The following is a 24,029-nucleotide window of genomic DNA, read 5'->3' on the forward strand; positions in this document are numbered from 1 at the left end:
TTGTCTCAACTAGAGCATCCTCAGGTTGGGGGGGTGTGTGTGTGTGAGACAGCTCCATCTTCCAGGGCCTTTTGCTCAGGAACATAGGTATCCCTTTGTTCTTAGCCCCTGAGGCCAAGCCAAGGCCACATCAGATAGAAGCCAGGAGAAGGAAGAGAAGGAAGAGGGCCATCAGGAGCTTCAGAGCAGAGCTAAGGATGAGAGGATCCCCAGGGTCAAGTTCCCCCTTTTCTCCCTCACTCGTGCAGGAGAACTGATGACATTCTTGGGCCTTGCCTGAGCCGCTTCCCATGGGAAGCTGGATGTGGGCTAATGCTCTCACTTTCAATGGCCCACAGGTAGAAACTCCCACGGGAAAGCCCGTGCACGCTGCACGGTGAGGACCACTCTGATCGGGTGGCAGGAGACGAAGCCAGCATCCAGGCCCTGGGCTTGGCTGTGGGCGGAGCTTGACCACCTACCCTAAGCCAGAGGCCTTGCCTCCCGTCTGTGCCACACTGCTGTACCTTAAGAGGCTGAGGTGAGATAAAGGGATTGAGGGCCTGACTGATCCCCAGCGTAAGGGGTTTAAGTGGGTCAAAGGCTGGGTATAAATGCAGAACAGCACTTGGGATCCTACCTCATTCTGGGTCTGAAGTGTTCTGTGCCACTCTGGCTGACTGACCCCCAACTCTGACAAAGGCCTGGAGCTCCGGTTGCTCACCCAGGAGGATCCCCTTCCTCCATCCCTCCCCAGCCCCGCCTCCCTGCCACCCTCAAGGAGGAGTAAGAGGCTCCTGGTTCCAGCAGAATCAAGAGGGTCTGGCTTAAGGCTTCCCTCAGACCCAGCAGCCCTACCGATTCCCAGTCCCCAGACCGCCCACAAATTGACAACAGTACAGCTTTGCTCAGACAGGATCAGACATTTATGAAATAAGTGAATATTCACAAACTGTGGGAGAAACACACCTTCCCTGCAATAGGAAATCTCTGTATAAAGTGCATTTTGCCTGCGACGATCTCTTCCCCATGCTGGCCCCTGGGTCAGGATTTGGGGCAATGCTCTTGGGCAGCCCCCGGGGACACCGGGGCCAGGACAGGGCAGGCACAAAGCCACTGCGGCACTCCAGGCCACCGGACACACCCTTCCCCCACTCCTCCTAGCTCCAGGAGTGGGCTGCTCCACTGCGCTGGGAATGGGCCAGCATGCCGGGGGTGGGGAAGTGGGGGTACACAGGCAGGAAAAGGGACTCATCCCGCCACCTGAAGGTGCTGTTAAGTAAATCGTGCCTCTGGCCCCGCTTCTCAGACCAGCCCTTCCAGGCTTGCTCTTCTCCCCTTCTGACAGCCGCCAGTTCTCTTTCCTCCCCGCCGGGGCTAATGGAATAGGGATGTTCCCAACCCCAGGCTTCAAATACACACACCTGTGCCCCCTGCTCCCCCCACACGATTGTGGGACATTTCTAGTGAGGGTGACACACATACAACAGTTGGACTCTAAAGGCAGCTCTCTGGCTGAGAAAGCCTGAGGACATCTCAGGAAGAAGCCTGTCGACGCGCTGGACAGCTTGAGGAGACGGGGCCTGGCCCCGGGGGCTGGTCCGAGGACCGAGGGCAGTGGGGGACGGGGCGGGGGCCAAGGGAGTTAACAGCTATGAGGCTAGGAAAGGTCACAGGGAGGTAGAGAGGAAAAGGCCCAGAGGCCAGCTTAACGTTACACGTGAGGACAAAAATCCAAAAAGGAATCAGCCTCTCAGCTCTGAGTGCGCGAGTGCGCGCTCACACACACACACGTACACACACCCACACACAAAGCACACACACACTTTGTGGCTCTAGGGCAGGCCACGGGGTGGAGGGAAGACTTGCTGCAGCCGACCACAGTCCTTTTCACTCTGTTTTTCTCGATACGGGACGGAGGGAGGGTTGAAGTGGGAGGCACTGGCCACTCCTGGAATGTAAGGCCTTGGCTCCTCTGGGTCACACCTCCCACCTGCTGCTTCGGAAAGGCTGGTGCGCTGGGTGGGCTCTCGGCTTGGACCTTTCCCGACCGTCCCTGGCAGTGCCCACCCTGGGCCACCCGCCCGGGTCCACGGCACCCAGCTTCTGGCACAGCTGAAGTGGCAGCCTGGATACTGACCGGTCCCGGGCCTGGAGGCCTGCAGAGCCCAGGCCAGGATGGCTCCCCTGGGGGGTGTCAGCTGAGCTAAGTGGCAGTGCCGCGGGGCCCTGGAGTGTGGCCAGAGGACCAGGAACATGGCCTACTCCTGGGGGAGGCACTGGGTCTCCACAGCGGCTCTGAGGCTGGCTCTCAGCTTCTGGGGAAGCAACAGCGGGAGCTGGGATGCTATTCCTACCCTTAGGTTGCCAGCCCCCCCAAAGCCAACTGTACCTCCTAGGCCACTGTCTACAGTACCAGGCACACAGGCATGGCTGTGCTTCCATGTGATGGCGGAAATTTTCAGATCTGTCCATAGCCTTGTGCTCCGGCCTAGATGCCTGAGGAAGGGTCTAGAGGGCCCAGGGGCAGGGGGTTTTAAAATACGAAAGACGCCAGACCAGGTGACTGTGTCTGGACAGCACCCATCTACTCCAGCTGCTCAGCCTCCAGGGTCAGGACGAAGTCAGCAGGGCTCTGGACGAGAACCAGAAGTATCGCCCTCCTGCTCCCCAGTCTGAGGCGAGGAGGGAGATGGGAAGGGCTGGGGGAGGGGCAGATGCCAGAATCCCAGCCAGGGTCCTACCACTCTTCTGTTCAGACAGGGCATTGGTTCGCAGGGACGGGTCGTGGTTGAAAGTCACAGCCTTGACCTCTAGCCTGGTGTCTGAAGGCTGAGGTGAAGCTGCTTACAGGTACTTCTCCAGCCCAGGCAGCATTCAGAATCACAAGAGTGTAAACGGATGCATGCACACGCAGATAGGCACACCACTCCTTCCTCTGCACACGCGCGCACAGACACACACACGCTGGCTCGATCTCTGTCGGTGATCAGCTTTCCTGCAGGCTGCTCTCTGCTGCCGTGGTGGCTGCTCGGGCACCCGGGCATTGCTCATGGAGCCACAGCGCTGCCACTGAAAGAGAAAAACAAGTGCTGAAAGGAACATTCAGGAGGCTGCTCAGTTGCCTGGGGCACAAGCTGCTGCTCTAGGCTCTGGGGATGCTCAGGCCGGGAACTGGGAAACACAAACCACACGGGTTGCCGCGCCTGGGGACAAGGTTGTTGCTGGGATGCCACCAGGTGCCTGAGCGCAGCTGCTCCGGGGCGCCTGCGGGATCAGCTCGCCCCTGCAGACTCTCCGGGCCTCCCCTGCTCAGGGCCAGGCGGCAGTGGAGGGGGAGGAGAAGGCCACGAGGCCCATACGCAGCCTTGGGGGACACTGCTCAGACACAACAAGGGCAGTTTCTGAATCACGGCAGAGCAGCTGCTGCCAGAAATGGAAAGTCAGAAAAAAATGCCTGAAAGAGAAGTCAGCCGGGAGCAGTGATTTTTGAAGACGAAGGCAATGACTGAGTTTAGAAATTTCCACATACAGATAAAAAAGCCATGGCCCTGTGCTAGAGGACTGAGGGGAGGAGAGAGGAAACACAAGGATGACTCATTGTAAAGATTTATAACACCCTGAATCTGGGCCAGAGGGAAGAAGAGGCCTCATGCCTAATAACAGGCCAGGGAAGCCAGTGAGGAGGCCGGGCCGCCCGTTTCAGCAGGCCCCGTGGGTTGAGCGTGAGCCCGGCCACTCGGCGTGCTGTGGGCAGCTTGTCAGCTGACACAATGCTGGGGCAGATAACAAGAAGGCTTGCTGAGCCTAGGGACCAGGCACTGCATACTGGTGTTACAGCTGAACTGTGTCTCCCCAAAATTCATATGTGAAAGTCCTAACCTCAAATATGACTGTTTTTGGAGACAGGGCCTCTTAAGAGGTGACTAAGTTAACTGCCCTGTATACCCTCCCTGCACCACACAAATCATACGTAATGGGCAGGGGGGCCTCAGTCACGTGATTGGGGTGGGCCCGAATCCTACCAGGACTGTTGCCCTTATAGGAAGAGCAGGTTAGGACACAGGCAGCTCAGAGGGAGACTATGAAGACCAGGGAGACGGCAGCCGTCTACGAGCCGAGGGAGCGACCTCGGAAGGACCAAGCCTGCGGATCACCGTGACGTGAGACGTCCAGCCTCCTGAACTGTGAGAGTCAGTTCCCGTTGATCAAGGCGCCTGGTCTGTGGTGCTTTACTATGGCTGCCTGAGCAAACAGCCCATTAGCCCTGGAGCTATGGCTTTCATTTCTACAGATGAGAAAACTGCAGCCAGAGAGGACAAATAAATTGCCCAAGACCACAGCATTCAGAGGCAGCAGAGCTAAGACAGGAAACCCAGGCCTGTCTGATTCCAAGACCCGTATGCTCACCACTAAATAATCTCTGTATTATTGAATTGCTCATTAAGACTTTTAGGGAATATAACAAGAAGAAATTCAACATGGTGGCAGGAGGGCTAACAGCTGAGCAACATAAATTTGTGTTTGGATGTTACAGAAAAGGAAAAACGCTGTCAAGAGTCAAAGACAGAAAGACACCGGACTTAGGGATTTAAAATCAGTCTTCCAACACACGAAACCCTTTCAAGACAAATGTTAAATCTGAAGATGATTTTACTTGATTTTATCTGACTTTATCATCAGAGAATTTAGCTAGAAGCTGGGAGAACTAAAGAGCAAATGTAGGCGTGGCCACCTGTGCAGGTCAGCGCTGAGTGCCTCACTCCTTAGAGTGCGTAATATTTTCAACAACTCTTCCTGTTAATCTTGTACTGTAACAGCCTAGCCGTATGTTTTCACCGCAAACAAATATTACTGAGGTGTATCTGTGTTATAAAACCCATGGCCATGACGTACGATTCATGCGCGGGTCCCTCTGGCTCCTGTGTTAGGTGGGCCAGGGACAGTTCCTCTCCTGAAACAAGAAGCGGCACCAGCGCGAACGCCACCATGGGCTCCTACCCAGTGCCTCTGTTTCCTGTGCTTTCTTCACCTTCAGGCATGGGGCAGAACAGAGAGTGTTACAAGATTCCTAGGACAGGGCTCTTGCTCTGGGGTCCCTTTAGGGGGTCCAAGGAGAGGCTTAGAGGCAGCCTACAAAGACCCCGAAGTTCTGCCCACGTTTTCTGCGTGTGAATAGGCACGGTTTTCTGGGGAGAGGTTCCATCCTGCGTTAGACTCACCAAAGCAGGGTAATCTGAAAAGGGCTGAGGAGCCAATGCCTAAACTTTGGCAATATGGGCGTGAGGTGCACTCCAGTGGCTATAATGGCAACAATTCAGCCCTGTATAGACTCAGCCATGACTTGGCAATGGGAAATGCTCGTGAGGGGAGGTGGCAGTGTCCTGGCCTGGGACAAGCCCCAGTGACCCAAGTCCCTCTATGATGGGTTCACACACACGAGCGTGGTTAACTGAGTCCCAGCTGGTGCATGACAACAGAGGCCTGTTCGACTAGCTACTCAAGGTACTCAATCAGCAGACAACAAGGCGGTCCTGTTGCTCTTGTTCTCAAGCTAAGGGACAGAAAAAGGGGCTGGGACATCAAATGAGACCTTGCAGGAAAATGATAGACAGCAGCACAAAAGGAAAAGGAAGAACAGCCAGGGGAGAGGCATCAGGGGAAAAATCGACTCATAAAACATGCACTGAAAAAATCAATCTTTTGATTGTCCAACTCTCTCACCCTGTCATTAATAGAAGAAACACAGAAGCAGCTGGAACACAAAACAAACTAATGACCACCTCCTTCAGTGGGTCCGTGGTTGGTTAGGGCAGCCCGTGGGGGCCTGTGCCCTCACATCCTTCCTGTCCATTGGATGCAAACAAGAAACCCATATCTGCAAGGCCGACCCTCCCCCATCCAAGTCCAGGGGCGGGGGGTGCACACATGAGCTGTCAGCAGAGGACACAGCGCTGGCTCCAGGTCTGCAGGAGGCTTTGGAGCCTGGAACCAAGTCTCAGCTGCCACCCTCTCCCCGTGGTACTTGGTGAGGCCCAGTGCCCAAGAACTTGACAGGGGCGGAGAGTTTGCTACCAGCTCCCAAGTCAGGAGCAGGGAGGTGCAGAGGGCGGCTGGGCCTAGCTAGATCGGGCACAATGCTGAGCTCTTAAGCTCGGTCTCATTCCTCAAGTCAGCCACACCCGTGCACCCTTCCTGCACCCTACAAATCACACTGCAAAAGGGAGGGGCCTTGATCAGCCAACAGCTACTGAGTAGGTGCCAGGAGCAGTGCGAGGGGACAGCGTCCCACCTTCTCCTCTTGAACCACAGGGGCGAGGCAGCTTGTGTGAAGGCTCCCAGGCCCTGAGCGGCGGGACAGATGCAAACACTTGTCAATGCGAGTGTTGAGCCGGGCTCTCTTCCGAATACCACACCGCCCAGGCTTCTGTGTACCATTTTACAGGCTGCCCAGTGCTTTTCACATACTTTATTTCATGTGAGGAGGGATCTACAAGTAAAAAAGCGTCAAAAAGATTTCTAGGAAAGGATTCCGGAAATCAGGGTTTCCCCAGTGAGGGTCCAGAGCTAACAAAGTTCTGATAAACTGCCCGAGGGGAGGGGAAGAGCTGATCCTTGGCCTTGCGCCTCTTGTATTCAATGGGCTTCTCTCAACAGATCGCTGTACCAGCAAAAAGGCAAACGGATCGCGTGCTGTTCCCCCTGTGGTAAAATGGTTGGACCAGTAAGAGAAATCTGCACACAATTGAGGCTAATGGAATCCTGAGCCATCAGCAGCTTCGGGGATGATGGGGTAGCAGCTGAAATGATAGCTATTTGGGGACTGGCTTATTTTTCAGTTTGGTGAACATTGTACAATGGCACCAAAGGCAGAACGGACACTGGTGTGGGTCTGAGGTAAGCATGGAGCCTACTGCTGTGAGGGCATGTTTTCCCACAAGATCGGTTTAAACTGTAAACCACTGTCTGTCCAGTGAACGGCCACAGGCCCTCAGTATTAGAAACAGCAGAATCACAAAAATACAGTGCACACAGCTTGACCACGGCCTCAAAAGGTCCAGGATGGAGACTCGGCTGGTGCAGAGTGACTACTCACACCTTACGTCTAAAGCATCTCAGAAAGGTTACTATCCTAACCCAGTCACACAACAGAAACGGACAGGGAGGAGTGGAGAAAGGAACAAGTCTCCTGCCTCTCGATGTAACACTGCAACCACTTCAGCCACTAGACCACTGCTGTGGGATCCCCTTGGCTCAGTGTGCTGGCTCTGACTGAAGACACAGTCAAAGACACCCTGACAAGCATGTGCAAGATGGTAAGGTGATTTCATCTGCGTGGTGAATTATATTTTTTCCATGGCTTTTCACGCACGCGTTTTCATCTTCTTTCCTGACGTGTTTGCTCAGTGGGTACGGTAGGTGACGTGATGCTATGTAACGGACAGGGTGCTGAAGCGCTTGAGGCCTGGGGCTGTGCCCAGCACGCAGTGAAACACAAAAGCACTCCTTTCTCTCAGGCTGTCCAAAGAACACAGGTGTTCTTCCCCAGTCTGGCTTGTCCTCCGACCTCCTGGCCCCTACTTCCAACCAGTCAGCCAAGATCAAGGTCAGAGTAAACCTTGAGAATTAGTCCTTAAGAGCCCAACAGGCTGATGGACAATCTCCTGGACTACAAGGCAAGACGTAAGCCCTGACGTCTGCATCCTTGTAATGACACCTGGAATCGCTGCTGCAGCCTCTTAGCTGGCTCCCTCCCGCCACCGTGTCCTCTGCAGGTCCCAGCCTAATGTCTGGCTAATCTTCCGGAAGCGCCAGTCCGATCACTCCACTCTCCTGTTCCAAGAGCCCTGAGCTCCCGCAGAGTACACCAAGGACCGTCCGCCTGCCATTTACGGCACTCCACGATCAAACCCAACTGTGTAACCTATGTTCTTTCAAAATAATGATGATAACAATATCCATTATCACCGCCATCATCATCATCACTATCAGAGCTACTATTTCCTGGGTACTTAGCCAGACACTGGGCTAAGTGCCTTGTGTAGCATGTACTCTTCGCTGTCCACGCTTCCTAGATTTTGTTCAGCGGGCCATGGGCCTGGCCCTGACAATGGGTCATGATTGGTCTAGGCCAGTGATTCTCAAAGTGCAGTCCCAGATCAGCATTGTCAACTGCTGGGAGCTTGTCAGAAATGCAAATCTTATTTAAAAAATTGTTATTTATTGATTTTTAGAGAGGAAGCGGGGGAGAGAGAGAGATCAGTTTGTTGTTCACTTACTTATGCATTCATTGGTTGATTCTTGCATGTGCCCTGGCCAGGGATCCAACCTGCAACCGTGGTGTGTGGGGATGGTGCTCTAACCAAGTTACCCATCCAGGGCGAAAATGCAAATTCTTAGGTCTCACTCCAGACCTACTGAATCAGAAGCTCTGTGGGTGGGGCCTAGCAGTCTGTGGCTTAAATTCTCTAGAGGATTCTATTGCTCACTCAAGTTGAAAAACCAATGGTCTAAACCAATCTAGACAAGCAGGATCCCTACTTCCCTTCTTGGGGGTGGCTTTATGGCTCAGTTCTGGCTCAGGGGACCAATGTGAAAAGCTGGGGGAGGGTATTCTGGAAAAACTTTTATTTTCTTGATAAAACGAGGAGAGGCATCCCCTGACAAGCCTTATAATGTAAAACTGCAACCTTCGCTGTGCCCTAACCTTTACCTTCTATCTTCCATCTTCCTAACCAACTTTACTTTTTCTTTATACCGCTGAGGGCCTTCCTGACATATTACATATCTGTTTGTTTATTGCCTGGCTCCTCCCACTAGGAGTACCCAAGAGGGAAGGAACTTTGTAAGTCTTGTTCATATCCCAATGCCTACAATCCCAGCATCTGGCAAATTGTGATCACTTAATATATGTTTACTGAATGAATGAGTACAGCTGTCCCTGCTATTCCTTCTCTTTCCTGCTTTGGATGAGAAATTGATGGCTGAAGCTGTGGCAGCCACGCTGAGTCCATGAAGCAAGAGGAAAGCTGGCTCTGGCCCTGTAAAACCACCAAACCAAAACCAGCAACACCCAACTCCGGGCCTCTCGTTAGGTAAGAAAATAATTCCCTATTTGTTTTAGATATTCCTAACCGGCACTTCTATTTAATCATTTAACTTTTGCTATAGCAACCTAATTTGTAGGTAAGGAAACTGAGTGTCAAAGTGGTTAAGTAATTTGTACAAGATCACTTAATCATTAAGCTGTTTTTCTTGTGTGAAATGCCCTCTAAATCCACCTCATCAGGCCCCCGAGTGTAAAATTCTACATTGTACTCCCTGATCACTCTGGCCTACCAATAGCTGTTGTGTGATAAGTTTATAGAGTCCGTATCACTTGTCTAGGAATCCTAGGTTACTTTTCTTCTTTTTCTGCTAAGACTTGTGGATATACATCATGCTGTTTTATATGCTTTGGGCTCCCCTGTCTCTCACACACCTGTTGGCAACAATCTCATGCTGAACTGTATGCCATTAGCTTACTGAGCAACCCTGACCTGGACATTTAACTTCTGTTCTTTGGTGTTCTCACCTGGAAGTCAGAATATCAGCCTGGCAAGTTCCAGATTTGTAGAACAAAATGAACTTTGCTTGGTATTCCAGAACTAAGAGATAACTGAGAGATCAGTATCTAAGGCGGCTGGTGCTCCTAGAACAAGATAGCACAAACCTGTCCATCAGCTCTGTCTATGACAAAGACCCCGGCGGGGTAAAGGGCACAAGCATCAAACGCCTGCCATCTCACTGCGTTCCAGCCTGAACGTTCAAACCGATGGCCCTGCCTGGCCCCGAAGGGGAGGGGTTTGGAAAAAACAATCAATTGGCTCCATGGAGAAAATCACCCTCCTATCTCATGATGCATTCATGGCACATAAGGAACAGCCCGAAATGATGACTCAAAGAGGATAATAATTTCTATTTCTCCAAGAAAGGCATAAGAGGCCATTCCTGCTCTAGGGAAGGAGGAGTCAGGGTTTTTTTTGTTTGTTTGTTTCTTTAACAAGTTTCAGGGGGTTTCCGAGAAAGATGAGTGCTAAGAGGAAAGCACAAAGCCAAAGCTGTGAGAAAAGTGAGAATGGAGCGGTGGCTGTTAAGAGGCACAGATGATGGGGAGCCCCGCCCACTGGTCCTGAGGCTGGGCTGGGCTGAGGAGCCTCTCCTCTGAACGGAAGTGCTGCCCTCCCCTGGCCTGTCTATAGAACACACCCTGGCGGGCGGGGGGTGGGGGTGGGGTGTGTGTGTGTCTGCGTGTGTGCATGCGTGTGCACACGCATGCGCGCGCGCCAGAGGCGCCTTGAGCATCCTCAGAGCCTGTCGCAGGGCCACTGCTCCCACAGCTTCCCATCCGGGTCCCTGTTTTCTTTCTGTTGGATTTGACTCACTTTGGTAAGTAGAAAGAGCCCCAATCCATCCCTAATTTTTCCCCTTTGCTGGCAAAGGGCTTTACTTTTAAATTAACATTCAGAAGGTATATAAGTCAGAATGGTGGAATTTTTGAACTGAAATCCTGATAAATCATGCAGTCCCCACCAATTTTAAATCTAGTTTGCTGGGTTTTAACCCTCAGCTAGAAAAGAAGCAGTTTTCCAAATGGCCCCCGCCTGTCTCCCACCCGGCTCCTGACGCTGACTCTAAGCTGCTGTTACTCACTCTCAGACGTCCCTGCTCGGCAGCTCTGGGGCAGGCATTTCAGCCACCCTGGCCCGTTTGCTGAGTTCTTCACCAGGTGGCTCCTCAGCTGCTTCCAGCTTGCGTTTGGGGGACGCTGGGCCACTGGGTAGCGGTCTGGGGCCTGTAGGGATGCAGGTCAAATGGTCACAGACTGTGTGGGGCCAAGATGACCCGCGACTGCGCAATGGCAGCTCCTCAGCGGCAGGGAGCCCACTCATCAGTGCAATGGCAGCTCGCTGCTCCTCGGACCGGACCCCGGCCTTCCTCTCAGCAGTGACCTCGCCTGAAATGTGCCAGGAGAGCACAACCAGAACTGCTGGACAGCAGGGCCAGCCTTTGGGCCCCGCATCTCATGGGCTGTAGGCCTGGCTCGGCCTGTCTGCTCTCCTTTCTCTGAGGGTGAGACATTCCCTCCGCAATGCTGGGTTGGCCTCCTGAGGCAGGAAGGAGCAGCGCCCTCACCTGAGCAAACCATAAAAGCCCCCAGAGTCCTGGCCTGTCCCACCTTACTGACCTTCCTCCCAGAGCCCAAGAGAGGAGGCTAAGGCGGCGGCGAGTCTATCTGTTTCTCTTTCCTGCCCCCACTGGGCTGTGCTGCCATCGCCTGCCCAGACAACTGCGGTCACCTCCTTTCTAGCCTCCCTGCACTCACCGCTGCCCACACTGACCCCGCTCCGCAGCAGGCACAGTGAGCTTTGTAAAACATCAATCCCATCAGCCCCCCCCGGCCCCCGCTGGCCGACGGTCAATGCCTTCCCAGTGTACTGGTGACAGACTCCGAGTCCCCCTTGTGGATACTGAGCCTGCAGGATGCTGCTCCTGCTCCTCCTTGTCCTCGTCTCTCGTTCCAGCTCCCCACTGAGGCATGCCGGCGCGCTGGCCTCCCTGCTTTTGTTCCCTGAATGCGCTAAGCTTGATCTGTCTCTAGGGCTTTTCCTGCTTTTCCCTTTGGCAGAAATGCTATTCCCTCAGTTCTTGGCAAGGCTGGCTCTGCTCACTACTCGGGCCCCTGCTCACAGCGGCGCTCCGACCACGCCGGCCTGAGGTAACCCGAGCAACCCCCGCCCAGCACTCCTCTGACCGGGTCCCTCAATGTTGTTTCCCCGAAGCTCTGTTATCAGAAGTGATCCGCATGGTTCCCGCACTGCTTATGCCCCACTGGGGCACAAACTGGTTCTGGCCTTCGTCACCAGCCCTCAGTGACGGAAGTGGGGGTGCTTCTGCCGTGCCCTCGGGACGGGCGCAGGCCCCGGCAGGCCAGCCGCTGCTCACCTGCACTGCTCGTGCCCCCCGTCTGGCTCGCGCTGGGCTCTGCCACCGGGTTGCTGAGGTCTTCCACACAGGAAGGGACAGACGCCAGCAGACCTGGGAGACAGGCAGGGGATAATTGGAATACACTCTCACAGGACTGCCGAGGGCTGCGGGGCAGGTGAAACAAGGTGAGGGGTCCCGGGCCATGACCCCGAGGTTCCCACGACTACTCAGGAGCCCGATCCAGCCCCGCGTGCAGTGTCCTGGGCAGTGGGAAGGCAAGTCAACATAACCACCTGGAGAGCGGCGCTCAGTCTCCCTGGGCAAACCTCTGGAAATCCCCGTCTACACCCCGAGCCCACAGGTGCCGCCCTTCCTTTCAGCGAGCTAGGGCTGGCGGGGAGCCATGGCTCCTTACAGAGTCCCCGGTAGCGAGAGAGCTGCTGGTAGATCTGCTTCATCCGCTCGATGTTGAGCCGGCTGGTCTCGGCATGGTTGACAATGGGCCGTGGGTAGTCCACGCCGATGATGCACTTGGCGGCCTTCTGAATCGACTCTGGGGCATTCCAGGGCTCGTAGATGTATCGAGAGGGGAACCCTTTCAGTTTGGGCAGGTATCGCCTGAAACATACATGCCAGGCAACCCATCAGCACACCGAGACCCTCCTTCAAGGGGTCAAGAGTAACCTGTCCTAGGAGGAGGCCACAGTGGCTGGAAGGCAGACAGCCTGGTCTGCGTCCTCACCTGATGTAGTCCCCACTGGGGTCCGTGCGGCGGCCAAAGCCCACAGGGCAGTAGCAGTGGAAAAACTGCTGGAAGAAAGCGCTGCAGGAGAGCCACATCCAACTGCCTGCGTTCACGCTGAAGTCCGCATCCAGGAGCAGCTCGTCGAACACCTAGGTGGTGTGGGGCGGGGTGTGAGCCTCCCGGGCGCCCACTGCCGTGGTTCTCCCCACGTCACCACCTGCCCCGTGGAGAAGAGAGCCGAAGCCCTCCTGCTGGAACCTCCCCCCCCCCCCCCGCAAACCCTCCTTGCGCCCTCAAAGCCTGCAAGGAGGGTTTGGAGGGGATCTCCTGGACCCAGGGATCCCGCCCCATCCCCCAGCACAGAGCGGGCCGCCCTTGGCTGGGCCCAACAAAGGGCACAGGCCAGCTCCCCGATGAGCGAGCACTCACCCGGACCCCGCTCTCCCAGCTGACCCAGAGGTCCCCGCGGGTGAGGAAGCAGGCCACGGCGTGCCGGGCCAGGTGGTGGATCCAGCCCTCCTGCCTCAGCTGGGTCATGATGGCGTCAATCCAAGGGAAGCCTGTCTTGCCCTCGGCCCACTTGGCCAGGGCCTCAGGGTTGCGGTCCCAGGGGATCTGGATGCAGATGGGGTTCCCTTCCATGCGGTCAAACCTGGGGTTGTTGGTGGCTGCCGTGTAGAAAAACTCTCGCCACAGGAGTTGCCCAAACAGGGAGAGGGGGGGCGTGCTGTTCCGCTTCACCTGGGGGGGGGGAGGAGGAGGACGTGGATACAAGCATTCGCCCTGCGCTCATCAGCGTGTCCCCAGGCCTCTCCCACAAAGGAATCTGGAGCTGCCGCGAACCTGGTCGCCCCACACTCCCTGGGCATGTGGAAGGACTAGGCTCTGGAAGCAGCTGGCACCGCGGCGCGGCTGGGAAAGGTAGGGCGGTGGCCGGGGAAAGGGTGTCGCTGCTGCACTCTGCACTGGGAACCAAGCCCTCCGCGTTGGACGATAATCCTCATCCTCGAGGGTTTCCCTTTTCATCTCCACTTTCTAGAACGTCAAGGGACTTTTCCCATCACCATGCATATAAAAATGCTCAGTCTACATCCTGGTTATGTAAGTTATATACAATAGCCTGGATCTGGGGCCATGAGGGAGTTAAGAGATCAGACCCCCAAACAAATGACTTTCCTAAAGTCACAAGATTACCCACTAAATCCGTCAAAGCCACCTCATGCCACAGAATCCCGGTATTGGCGAGGATCGGGAAGCGTGAAACAACAGACGCAAAGATGATCTGATGACTGAATAGCTGGCTGTGTTGCCCTCTCTGTCTGGGGACCAGGGCATCACCACAGGGACATTCGCCTACGGTCTGCATGGCCCGGCCCCGCACGCAGCCCTCCGGGTCTCCTCACCGCTGGTGGGTGGCGGCCTGCCACGCCTGGGCTCCCCCTGTTAATGCTCCGGACACAGCCCCACAGGGCTGCCGCGCTCTTCTGCTGAGGGCTGGCGCCAGCCTCACCCTCCCTGCTGCCCATCGGAGTCCCACCCCCGTCCACGGGCTGCCAGCAGGTCCGCCAGCTCTGGGGACACACCCTGAGGCCGGCTTTCCTGCCTGTCCTGCCCTGCCTGGTTACCTGGATTCTCTGTTCGCCAGCAGTTTGGGCTGTGCTCGCCCCGCCAGCTCCTGGATGTGGACTCCTGTCCACCTTCTCTGACTAGACGCACCCTTAAGCACCTCCGGGGTCCACAACCCAGTCGTCCCCCCCCAGGGCCAGAGGGAAGGCCCCTTCTCACGGTGACTGAAGGCCCGGAGGGCCCGTCTCCCCTGCTGCAGCTGGAGGCGGGGCGTGCCACCCCAACTGTGTCTCACCTTTTTATACAGGTCCCACAGGCGGTAGTAGAAGAGGCGGCAGGAGAGGCAACCAAAGCGCAGGTAGGGGCTGAGGCCCGTGGGGCTGGCCAGGAGGGAGTTGGCGTTCATTCGGGGTCTCTCGTAGTTGGCAACCCAGGCCTGCAGCGAAACAGGAGGTGAAGAAAGGAAAGGCCAGGGTGTTACAGAGGAAAAAACTGAGGCCCTTGGTCATTGGGAATCTACCTACGGTCACTGAGCAGAAAGGCAGGAGCCAGGGCTTGAACACTGCGCTCATTTCACTCCTTCATGCTGGTCAAATTTCCGATGGAACGACCATTAGACCGAAAATGAGCCCAAGCTCTTGCCCTGACTGTGCTATTTAACTTAGGGTGGGATGGTGAACAAGCTGTCTAGTCTCTCAGCTACTTACCTATTAAATGAGAACAAATTTCCCACTTCCCAGGGGTTAAATAAAATAGCAGGTAGGAAAGAATTCTGTGAGCGCTGAATGCCCTGTGATTAGTTGGAAGAAGGAACAAAAGGCTTCTACCTCACAGAGAATATGTCCCTGTCTCAGTCCCCACTCTCATCACCGGGCTGCTGAGGCTGCGGCCGCCCTGCAGCTCCCCAGGGACTTCTCACCATTGTTCGACAGCAGCTGCCGAAGGAGGGCCTCCCAACCCGTTCCTGGGGACCCACAGTGTCATTCACTTCTCGGGTCATTTGTCATACAGGGTTAGTAGTCATGTTTTTATCATCAGTTGCTGCTGGCATCGCGCTCTACTTCACGACGCACTGTAACAGGCGTTCTCACTTGATCCTAACAACCCTCTGAGGCAGCGCGTATCGTCGCCTCCTTTCGAAAATGACTAAACGAAGCTCAAAGGGTTCTGTGACCCTTCTGGGGTTACAGAGAAGGTAAGAGGCAGGGCTGGGGGAATTTAGCTTCTGACCCCAATTCCAGTCTTTTCCCGCTACATCTAATAACTACGTTCTCTCTCTCAACTCCTCACGCTCTTCTTCTCTTCACGGTGATGAAACTCTTCACAAAGGTTGCGCCCCTGTTAGACCGCCTGCCCCACGCTTGCCCACCACGCTTGGGCACATGGCCCTCATTCCTTGTGATAAGGAAGCAGAAGCCGTAGGTGGGAAACACCTCAACGCTCAGCCACCAAATCTACCAACTCACCTGCATCCATACCACCCCGCCCCTCCTGTGACCCTGCCCGAGGCCAGGCCCCCAAAGGGCTCGGCAGCGCCCCCCCCCCTCCATCTCTCTGCCCCCAGCTTCCACACCAACATTATCGGGGATATGATCTTGTTTCTTTGCAACCAAACAAAAATAAAGGACTTCCAATAACCCTGCGGACCTCTCCCTCCGGGCCCTTTCTCCTCCCTTCGCAGCCAGCCTCTTTCCCTTCCCCCACACCCACCTCCACTTTCTAGTCTGGCTTCGCCTTTGCACCCCCTCCCCCAAGCGGCTCCCACTATCATCTCTGTGATTTCCATGCCTTGGGTCCTGCAGACGTTCCCTGTCCTTGTGTGTCTGGCTCCCTCAGCAGCGCCTTGACCTGTGGACCGCCTCCCCTGCCCGTGCCCTCCACTCCATGCCCTCGGGACCCCACATGCTCCCGGTGCCTCCCACCAGGCTGGCGCTCTCAGCCACCGCCCCTCCCGATCCTTGGCATCACAGGGTTCTGTCCTGAGTCCGCCCCTCAGCCACGCTCCTGGGGGAGCTCAGCCAGGCCCGTGGCTCCTAAGACTGTCTCTGCAGACCCTCACCATGCCTGTGTGCTGGCCCAGGCCGCTCACCTCGACTCCCAGGTCACCCCATCCAGCTCCCTGCCGAGGGCTTTCGGCACCTCAAGGGTAAGAGGCTCTTTTCTTTAAACCACCCGCCACTGGCACTCCCCGCTGCAGCAAAGGCACCTCGCTGCCCAAGCCCGTGGCCAGGCTCCCCCGCTTGGACTCCTCCCTCGCGCAGTCCTGTCAATTCTACCGTCCAAATAGTTCTCAAATCGTCCTTTCCTTTCCATTCTCTATTGCTACCAACCTGGTTCGGGCTAAGGTCATATCTAGATTGGACAACTGTGGCGGCCTCCTAGCTGACCTCCCTGCGCCTGTTCTTGTCCCCTTCTAATCCAGTCCTCCACACTGGGAGCAGAATGATCATTTACGATGCCTGTCCCAGGACGATGAGTGCCCTGGGTTTCCTGTTGTTCTCAAGATAAAGTCCCACATCTTCGACAGGACCTTTAAGCTCCCCACAGTCTGGGAGGGCCTGTCTTTCTAGCTTCATACCTCGTCCTTCCTCTGGAAGGATCCCCCACCCACCATGAGCCTTTGCGCGTGCAGCGCCCTTGGCCTGGAAGGCTGTCCTCCTTTCTACCCACTTTCCCTCGGTCAGCCTGGACTCTTCCTTCAAGTCTCAGCCTAAAGGCCGCGTCCTGGGCAGGTGATGCCGCAGGTATTAGGCTGTGTACCCCTAACTGACACGAGGTGTACTGGCCTACTCACATCCTTGCTGGCCTTGCTTTGCAAGCCTCTTTTACGTTAAGCAAAATACAGTTGCAGAGGCTGCACCAATGCACGGCTTAATGAATTATTCTAAGGAAAATTCCACCAGGAATTAGAACTTTGCCGGCTGCTCCAGAAGCCCACCTAAATGCTCGCCCCTGTCACGGTCCCTCCCTGCCCCGGGAGTGACCACTCACCCAGCTTCTGTAATAATCCCTTCCTTGCATTGAAAAGGCTTGCATTTTTCTATTTTTGCAAAGCATATTAACCCACCCCATCATTCTTTTAACATTGTTTCTGTAAATGATGACTTGTAAATTCACATGTATGTACGGATAAAAACCTGTTTGCTTAAAGGACTCTGGGAACTAATCTCAAAGTAAGTAGACTCCAGCCCTCAGGCATTTTGGTTCCAGAAGATTTGCTCACCTTCAACCATAAAACCAAGACAATGAAAACCAGACCATTGCTTGACTGGCTCCAAGATGGTTATCGGAGCAGATGGTGCTGAATTGCACACAGCACCCTCCTTGGGGAGTCGACGACCCACTCCCCCCCCCCCCCGTTCCTCCTCCACCACCGTTTCAACTGCTCTGCCTCTGCCAACACCTCCCCTCCCCTGCCAGCTCATAAAAGCCCCTGCCTGCACTGAGATGTGAGATGGTCTCTGCGACATAGTCTGCTGTCTCCTCGGGCTGCCAGTTCTTAAATAAACCACCCTTTCTTGCACCAGACCTTGCCTCTCAAATCACTGGCTTTTTGGGTGGTAGGGAGCTGAACTTGGTTTTGGTATCACGTATTTGGAAGGCAGAGCTTTATCAGCTATTCCTTGCATTTTTGGGGTTTTTTTTTTTCATCCAAATGTGCATCCACAGGCACTACAGTTTAGCCTTGGCCATTTAGGAAACTTTGTTGTGTTATTTAAGTTTCTCTTACTCTATGTATTTCCTGTCATTTCTTTTCCCTTCAGCTATTCTATGGAAGAACCCGGGCCATTTGCCTTGTACTGATTGCCACAGTCTGGATGATGCTCACTGCACACTCAGAGTGCAGCTCAGCACGTCCCTCGGTCCTGCGGGTGCCTGCAAATTGGTGATCGTTACTGGAGATTGGGTTAGACTCTGATTTATCTCTTTGGCAAGACTGCAGAGGAAATACAATATAATGCCTGATTTTCTCTCTTTATGGTACTACCAGGTCATTAACGCATAATGTGCCATCATTGGGGGTTGCAAAATGGTGGTATTCTAATTCTATCATTCCTTTTTCATTTAATAATAGGTTACATTCATAGAGAGGTGCTTGTTCTCACCTACTATTGGGTAGCCCAGCAGTAAAGATCATACAGTCTACCTTCCTTTTTTGGTAACAGCACCTAATTTTCTTGCGATGGGCCGGCATTCCCTCATCTCAGTCCAAGTGGGTAAAGTGGAGCTAAGCTCGCCTTCTAACTCTGAGAGTGGGCTCCTGATGCAAGTCTGGCCAGGGAAAGCACCCGTCCCCAGCCAGGGTGACTGCGTCAGGAACAGTCACATGACCCAAGCCAGGCCAATGAACATGCTCCCCCGGACTTCTGGAGCTTTTGGAAAAGAGGCACTCCATGTCCTCTTGTGCTATTAAGCAGACTGAAAATAAGCTGAGGGTGATTACCTTTGCCACTGGTAATGGAAGGCCCGTCTGAGAATGAACTAACACAGAGGAAAGCGGAGCTGAAAGCTGGAGAACGAATTCCTGGCAGTGCTACGTGCACACCTTGACCCAGCTGGGCCGGACGGACTCTTGGTCACGCGAGTTAAAGAACTCCTGTTTTAAAAGCCGACTTGCAAACGAGAACTGAGTACTATAACCCTGTGCTCCCATAATCCTCGGACGCCCTCAACACCCTGTAATTCCCTGTCGCATGCCTGTCATCTCCAGTGGGCTGTGCGTCTGGAGACAGGCCCCATGCCTGCCTTGTGGGGCAGTCTTTCTAACAGCTGGCTCCTCTTGACAAGAGGAGATGCTCACTTCAGATTTGGAGACTGAAGAAGTTAAAATGAGCCTCCTGCAACGGGTTAAACTCCTGCCCACCAGGCACCTTTTGCTCTCCCAGGTGTACAGGGCATAGTATTCCCTCTGGCCATTCCTGAGTCTAAAGGGTCCTGACACAGACCCCGTGACAGAAGAGGCCCTTCAGGCCTGCGTGGAAAGGGAGCCCTGGGCTTGATGAGCTAAGGGGCATTCCTCTACCAGCCGCCTTTAAGGTGACAATAACCTACAGGGCCGTTACGTTAGGTCTTTGCATTTTTAAGTCTTACTCTGCTTCTGCCATCCCATTTGTCATCTCTGCCCTTCTGCCCCCTTGGCCTACCTTGAGTTCAAACATCCCAAGAATCTCTGCGTAAAGCTCCTGATGTGGACACAGACAGCTGGATCCCCCAGAGCCCAGCCAAAGGGGGATATCAAGGCTGCCGAGCCTCAGGGAGGCCAGCTCTCGGCACCTGCAGGCTAGGAAGCCTTCTCGCCAGGTAGCCCTGCCTTAGGTCCGTGTCCCCTTGTGCCACTGTTATCTCCTAGCCACCTGAGCAGGAATACAAGAGGTTGTGACTTTAGGGACCAAGTCTGTTAGCTGGTGGCAGGGAGCAGGAAACTAGAGGCTGACCGCCCTCAGGCGTGAGAAACTTTTCTGCTCCTCTAGTCCCAGGGTGCTGACGGCCAATTCCCACTTCACTAGGAGATGGGCCATTTGTTCTCTGGGTCCAAGCAAATGGAAATCTGTGCCTTGGAAGAGACCCAGCAAAAGGTGGGGGGACACAGACACACAAAATAATCAACCTTATGGACTTTGCTGATCAGGTACCTTCTTCCTAAGGGGAACATGCCCACAGATGAAAGAGAGCAATCTAATGTAAGTGTTAAAATCACATAAAATGAGATCTTACTCTACTTACTATGTGACCTTAGGCAAGTTTCATAACCTCTCTAAGCCTTAATTTCCTAATCTACACAGTGGAGAAGCTGAATACCTACCTTCTAGGGCTGTTGAAAAGATTAAAGAAAACAAGCAAGCCGGTACTTGACCCAGAAATGCTCAGCCCAGCGACCCGCAGAGGGTGCGCGCCCGCTAAACGGTAGTAGCCACTGGGGCTGCGGCTGCTGTCATGGCCGTCAGGGAAACTGTTCTTTTTCTTTTGTTAAAAGAGCTTTTATTTATTTATTTTCAGACAGAGGGAGAGAAACATCGATGTGCAAGAGAAACATTGATCAGTTGCTTCTCATTCTCCCCCAACTGGGGACCTGGCCCGCAACCCAGGCACGCGCCCTGACTGGGCATCCTTTCATTTTGCAGGACGATGCCCACCCCACTGAGCCACACTGGTCAGGGTGAAGATGTTTATTTTTCAACCACTTTGAGCTAAGAGGCAGTAGGGGACATGACCTGGCCCCGTGCTCCCTCCCCCAAACCCCGCCACAGCCGCACGGGTGCCAACATCTGAAGTTCTGTGGCTCGGAACTGAGGGCCATACCTTCCGTTCCAAGTGCTTATCCAAGCGGGCCAGAGCTTCCGTCTCCCCTCCTTGCCAAACAGCTGGGCCAAGTCCTTCAGTGGGGAAGCCTGCAAAAGGAGGAGCAGGTCACAGGACCGGGGTCAGCCCTTCCCCTACCAGCTCAGCAAGTCTTGGCGCGTCGGTCTGTTCCTTGAGCTTTGCAAGAACTGAACTGGGGCGTTCTCGGTGCTACTGGGGCTGAGATAATCTGTAACGTTCCAGTGTTTTCCACGTCTCTTCCCACTGTGACTTTTTCCTCCCCTTTCCCTTGCCTTCCCATCCCAGCCACTCCTTCCTTCCAGGCAAATGAGGGCAATCCTGGACTGGTTGCCCTTCCAGGTTAGCTGGCAACAACTGTGGTTTTCAGGTGAGAAAACTTTGTTCAGATCAAAAAGTGGGGATGAGGGGAGGAAAAGGAAAGGGAGAAAGAGTGCAGCCAATGACCCGAGAGACTGAGAGACCCCCCTGCTTCTACAGAGGTGCTATTAGTTGTCTTGGTATTGCAAAGCCCGCTGGTGCCGGCACCAGGCCGTGCCTACATCACTTGAGAGAGAAAAGTAGAAAAACAGAGGCATGAACTACAAACATAAGGTTACATATATAAGTATAAACAGAAAAAAGACCAGAAGGACATATTCCAAAATTAGCAGTGGTTATCTCTGAGTGGCAGGTAATAGTGACTGTTATTTCCACTTTCATTTCTCTATACTTTCCAAACTGTCTATAACAACACGCATTACTTTGACAGAGAAGAAAAAAACCCAATAAGGTATTTTACAAAAGAGGAGGTGCCGGCCTAAGAGCCGTGGGGCAGAAGTACACACCCAGCTCCTCCAGGGAGGGCACGCCGTACGTCTCGTCGTGGTTCTCCTGGATCTCGGCCGGGCAGCGCTCCATCTGCTGGCTGGTCACGGAGCCCACGGGCTTCCTGGGCAGCTCCATGCGGCTGATAATGGCCTGGAAGCGCTTGTAGGTAAGGGGTGGCTTCTGTCCGTTTAGTTCAATGATCCTGGAAATCCCAAAGCAAACCTAAGGTCACTTACGAGGTCCTTCATTTCAGGTCCCTACCCACCCAGAAGAGCCCAGACTTCAAAGGCTTGGAGGTACCTTTTCTTATCTGCTCACAGGCCCCACCCCTAAGTGAAAGGAGAGGCAAAAGAAACTACACCTCCATTTTACCGAGAGGGAAAATGAAGCCCAGAGAGCTGGAACAGGTGCCTCAGGTAATGGAGCAAGGCAGGGCCAAATCTGGGACTCAATTCCAGGTTCCCTGGTGTCGACGTGGTGCCGCCTAAAGACAGAGACTGACCAGATCTCTCTAATCACAGAAAAACCCCCACTAGCCTTCTTGGTACTCAGCGTGGCTGCCCCAGCTGGGGAATCTCCATGGAGCTTTCTCTCTATCCCAGCCTAAGCCTTGGTTTGATGAGGGCTGCAAACTGTTCCTTTGTGGGACAATTATTCCCTTCTTGGCCCCTATTTCCTAGAACAGAGAGACAAGGACAGCCTCTCCTCCCTAAATCAGAGACTGCGGCTGGAGCTATTAATAGCAACAGCTAATATGTTAAGGGTATTTTGCAGTTTATAAAGTATTTTTTTCATGAACAAGGGAAAACACAGTGGCACTCAGGTAAGAAGAAAAGATGTAGGAGAGTGTGGAGAATTGAGGCTGTTTACATAAGGATGGACTGGGATGGGTTGGAGCCAGACTCCCGGGGCCCTCCTGGCAAAGCAGCAGCTTACGCAAATGGGTGGCTGGGTGAGCTCATTTCTCAGCCCGACTCTCTGTCCTAGACTCCTCCGCTAGGGGAGTTTGGAGGCTGGCTGCTGCCCTTGCAGGGCCTCCTTGTTCCTCCTCCAGCTCTGCACGTGGCAGGAGGAGGAGTTCCACACCCAGCACTGCCTGCAGGAGAGCTCAGCTCACATGCAGAGCTGTGTGACCCGGCCTCCTGGCAGCCACCCTGGGCTGGGGGGGAGGGGGGCAGGGAGAAGTGGCTGCCGGCTTGGCAGCGAGAGCAGCAGCAGGAGGATAAAGGCTCTGCCAGGGAAGGGGAGGGAAGGGTTTCCTCCCAGAATCTCTGAAAGCCCAGAGGCCTGTCCCCAGAGGAGGAGGCTACTCTGTAGTTAACAGCTCCCTGCAGGGACCTCTAGAGCCTCCTGAGCAACGTCTAAATGCATGACCTGGAAACCCAGATAGCCAGGGGAGCCCAGGGAACTCAGGTACAGACGCCGAGCCTGTGAGAAGGTCCTATCCTTTGGGAGGGGTAACGTTTAGGTCTGCTGAGGTCAGAGGGCAGCCTTTTGGGAGCAGGGCAGGGGTGGGAGTATGAGGAGTGGAAGGGACTGGAGCGTATCAGGAGCAGATCTATGAAGACCTTCAGTGGGGGTGCTCACTGCTTCCATCCATTGGGCCCAATGAGCCTCTCTGCACCCAAATCAGGTAAAGCTCTCTGTGACTTGTTTTACAAGCCCAACTCGGTTCCATGCTTCTAGAAAATTCCATACCTCATGTCCCAGGTAGCCCTACTGCTAAACCTCCAAGTTCTACTCAGCAGGGGCCCAAAGCACCAACTCCCACAATTGGTAACCTGATCCCTGGGACCCATCTCTTACTTGTCCAGGTCATAGAGAGTATGTGAGTTCTCGGTCACCACCTCCACACCAGCCTCCTTGGCCATCTTCATGATGGCAGCATCCCGTTCTTTCCCAAAGGGTTCGGAGTCATATTCAAAGGTCAAGCGGGTCACCCCCCATTCCTGTGGAGAGAGGATCTGTTATGCTAAACACTGCTTGAAGCGGGGAGGCGGAAGCTGGGCACTCAGCTCCTTCCTGGAGGAGACAGAGCAAGCCTGGAGAACTGTCTGAACAGGCTGCAGAACAGAGCAGGGACAGTGATTTGAATTGCAAAGTAAACACCAGAGGTGGAGGTGGTGGGGGGAGCGGGGGTCACAGATTTGAGAAGGGCAGGCCTCTGAGGTGAGGGCGGCAGCAGGGCACCAGCAGAGTCTGAGGCTAGCGGCCTCTGTGGGGTCAGGAGAGAGGTGGGGAGCCCTGTGCACTTGCTGTGTCCTTGAGGTAGGGAGGTGCAGCAGGAGGCTATAAACACAGTGCTCTCAGGGGAGCCCCCATCCCAGAAAGAGGCACTGACTCACTGGTGGAGACAGCGGTGGACAGGACTGTCACACACACACACACACACACACGCACAGCCGCGCGGCAAGCCTTTCCCAGAGCTCCTCACGGCCCTGCAAACTTCTGGCCTAGTTCTCTTGGCAGACTTGTACTACGTGAAGTGCCCTAACGGTTTCCACAGCAACAGTCCAGAGGCCAGAAGCAAACAGAGCTAATAGGCTCCAGCTCTCAGAGAGTCGGGAAGGAGCGACAAGCCTTAGTCCAGAGGTCACAGCAATCAAACCGGAGGGGCCACGTGTTTTAAAAAAACGGGGAGGGG

The 24,029-nt window shown here is 54.5% G+C and overlaps 1 protein-coding gene across 1 annotated transcript in view; it reads right to left on the bottom strand.

Annotated features, from left to right (window-relative positions):
- Nucleotides 1-882: 882 nt before the first annotated feature.
- Nucleotides 883-24,029, bottom strand: part of CRY2 (cryptochrome circadian regulator 2) — a 32,200-nt gene continuing 9,053 nt past the window's right edge. The window contains exons 3-12 of the mRNA XM_054587107.1: nucleotides 23,192-23,334; nucleotides 21,403-21,587; nucleotides 20,558-20,646; nucleotides 14,553-14,693; nucleotides 13,121-13,432; nucleotides 12,689-12,840; nucleotides 12,362-12,564; nucleotides 11,965-12,057; nucleotides 10,672-10,813; nucleotides 883-3,051 (exon numbers count right to left, since the gene is read on the bottom strand). Of these exons, the coding sequence (XP_054443082.1) occupies nucleotides 10,674-10,813; nucleotides 11,965-12,057; nucleotides 12,362-12,564; nucleotides 12,689-12,840; nucleotides 13,121-13,432; nucleotides 14,553-14,693; nucleotides 20,558-20,646; nucleotides 21,403-21,587; nucleotides 23,192-23,334 (1,458 nt within the window). The 3' untranslated portion in view covers nucleotides 883-3,051; nucleotides 10,672-10,673. The remainder of the gene's footprint in view (nucleotides 3,052-10,671; nucleotides 10,814-11,964; nucleotides 12,058-12,361; nucleotides 12,565-12,688; nucleotides 12,841-13,120; nucleotides 13,433-14,552; nucleotides 14,694-20,557; nucleotides 20,647-21,402; nucleotides 21,588-23,191; nucleotides 23,335-24,029) is intronic.

Source organism: Pteronotus mesoamericanus, unplaced genomic scaffold (genome assembly GCF_021234165.1).
Source record: "Pteronotus mesoamericanus isolate MK-2021 breed Mesoamerican mustached bat unplaced genomic scaffold, CSHL_Meso_final scaffold_1066, whole genome shotgun sequence".
Taxonomy (NCBI): domain Eukaryota; kingdom Metazoa; phylum Chordata; class Mammalia; order Chiroptera; family Mormoopidae; genus Pteronotus; species Pteronotus mesoamericanus.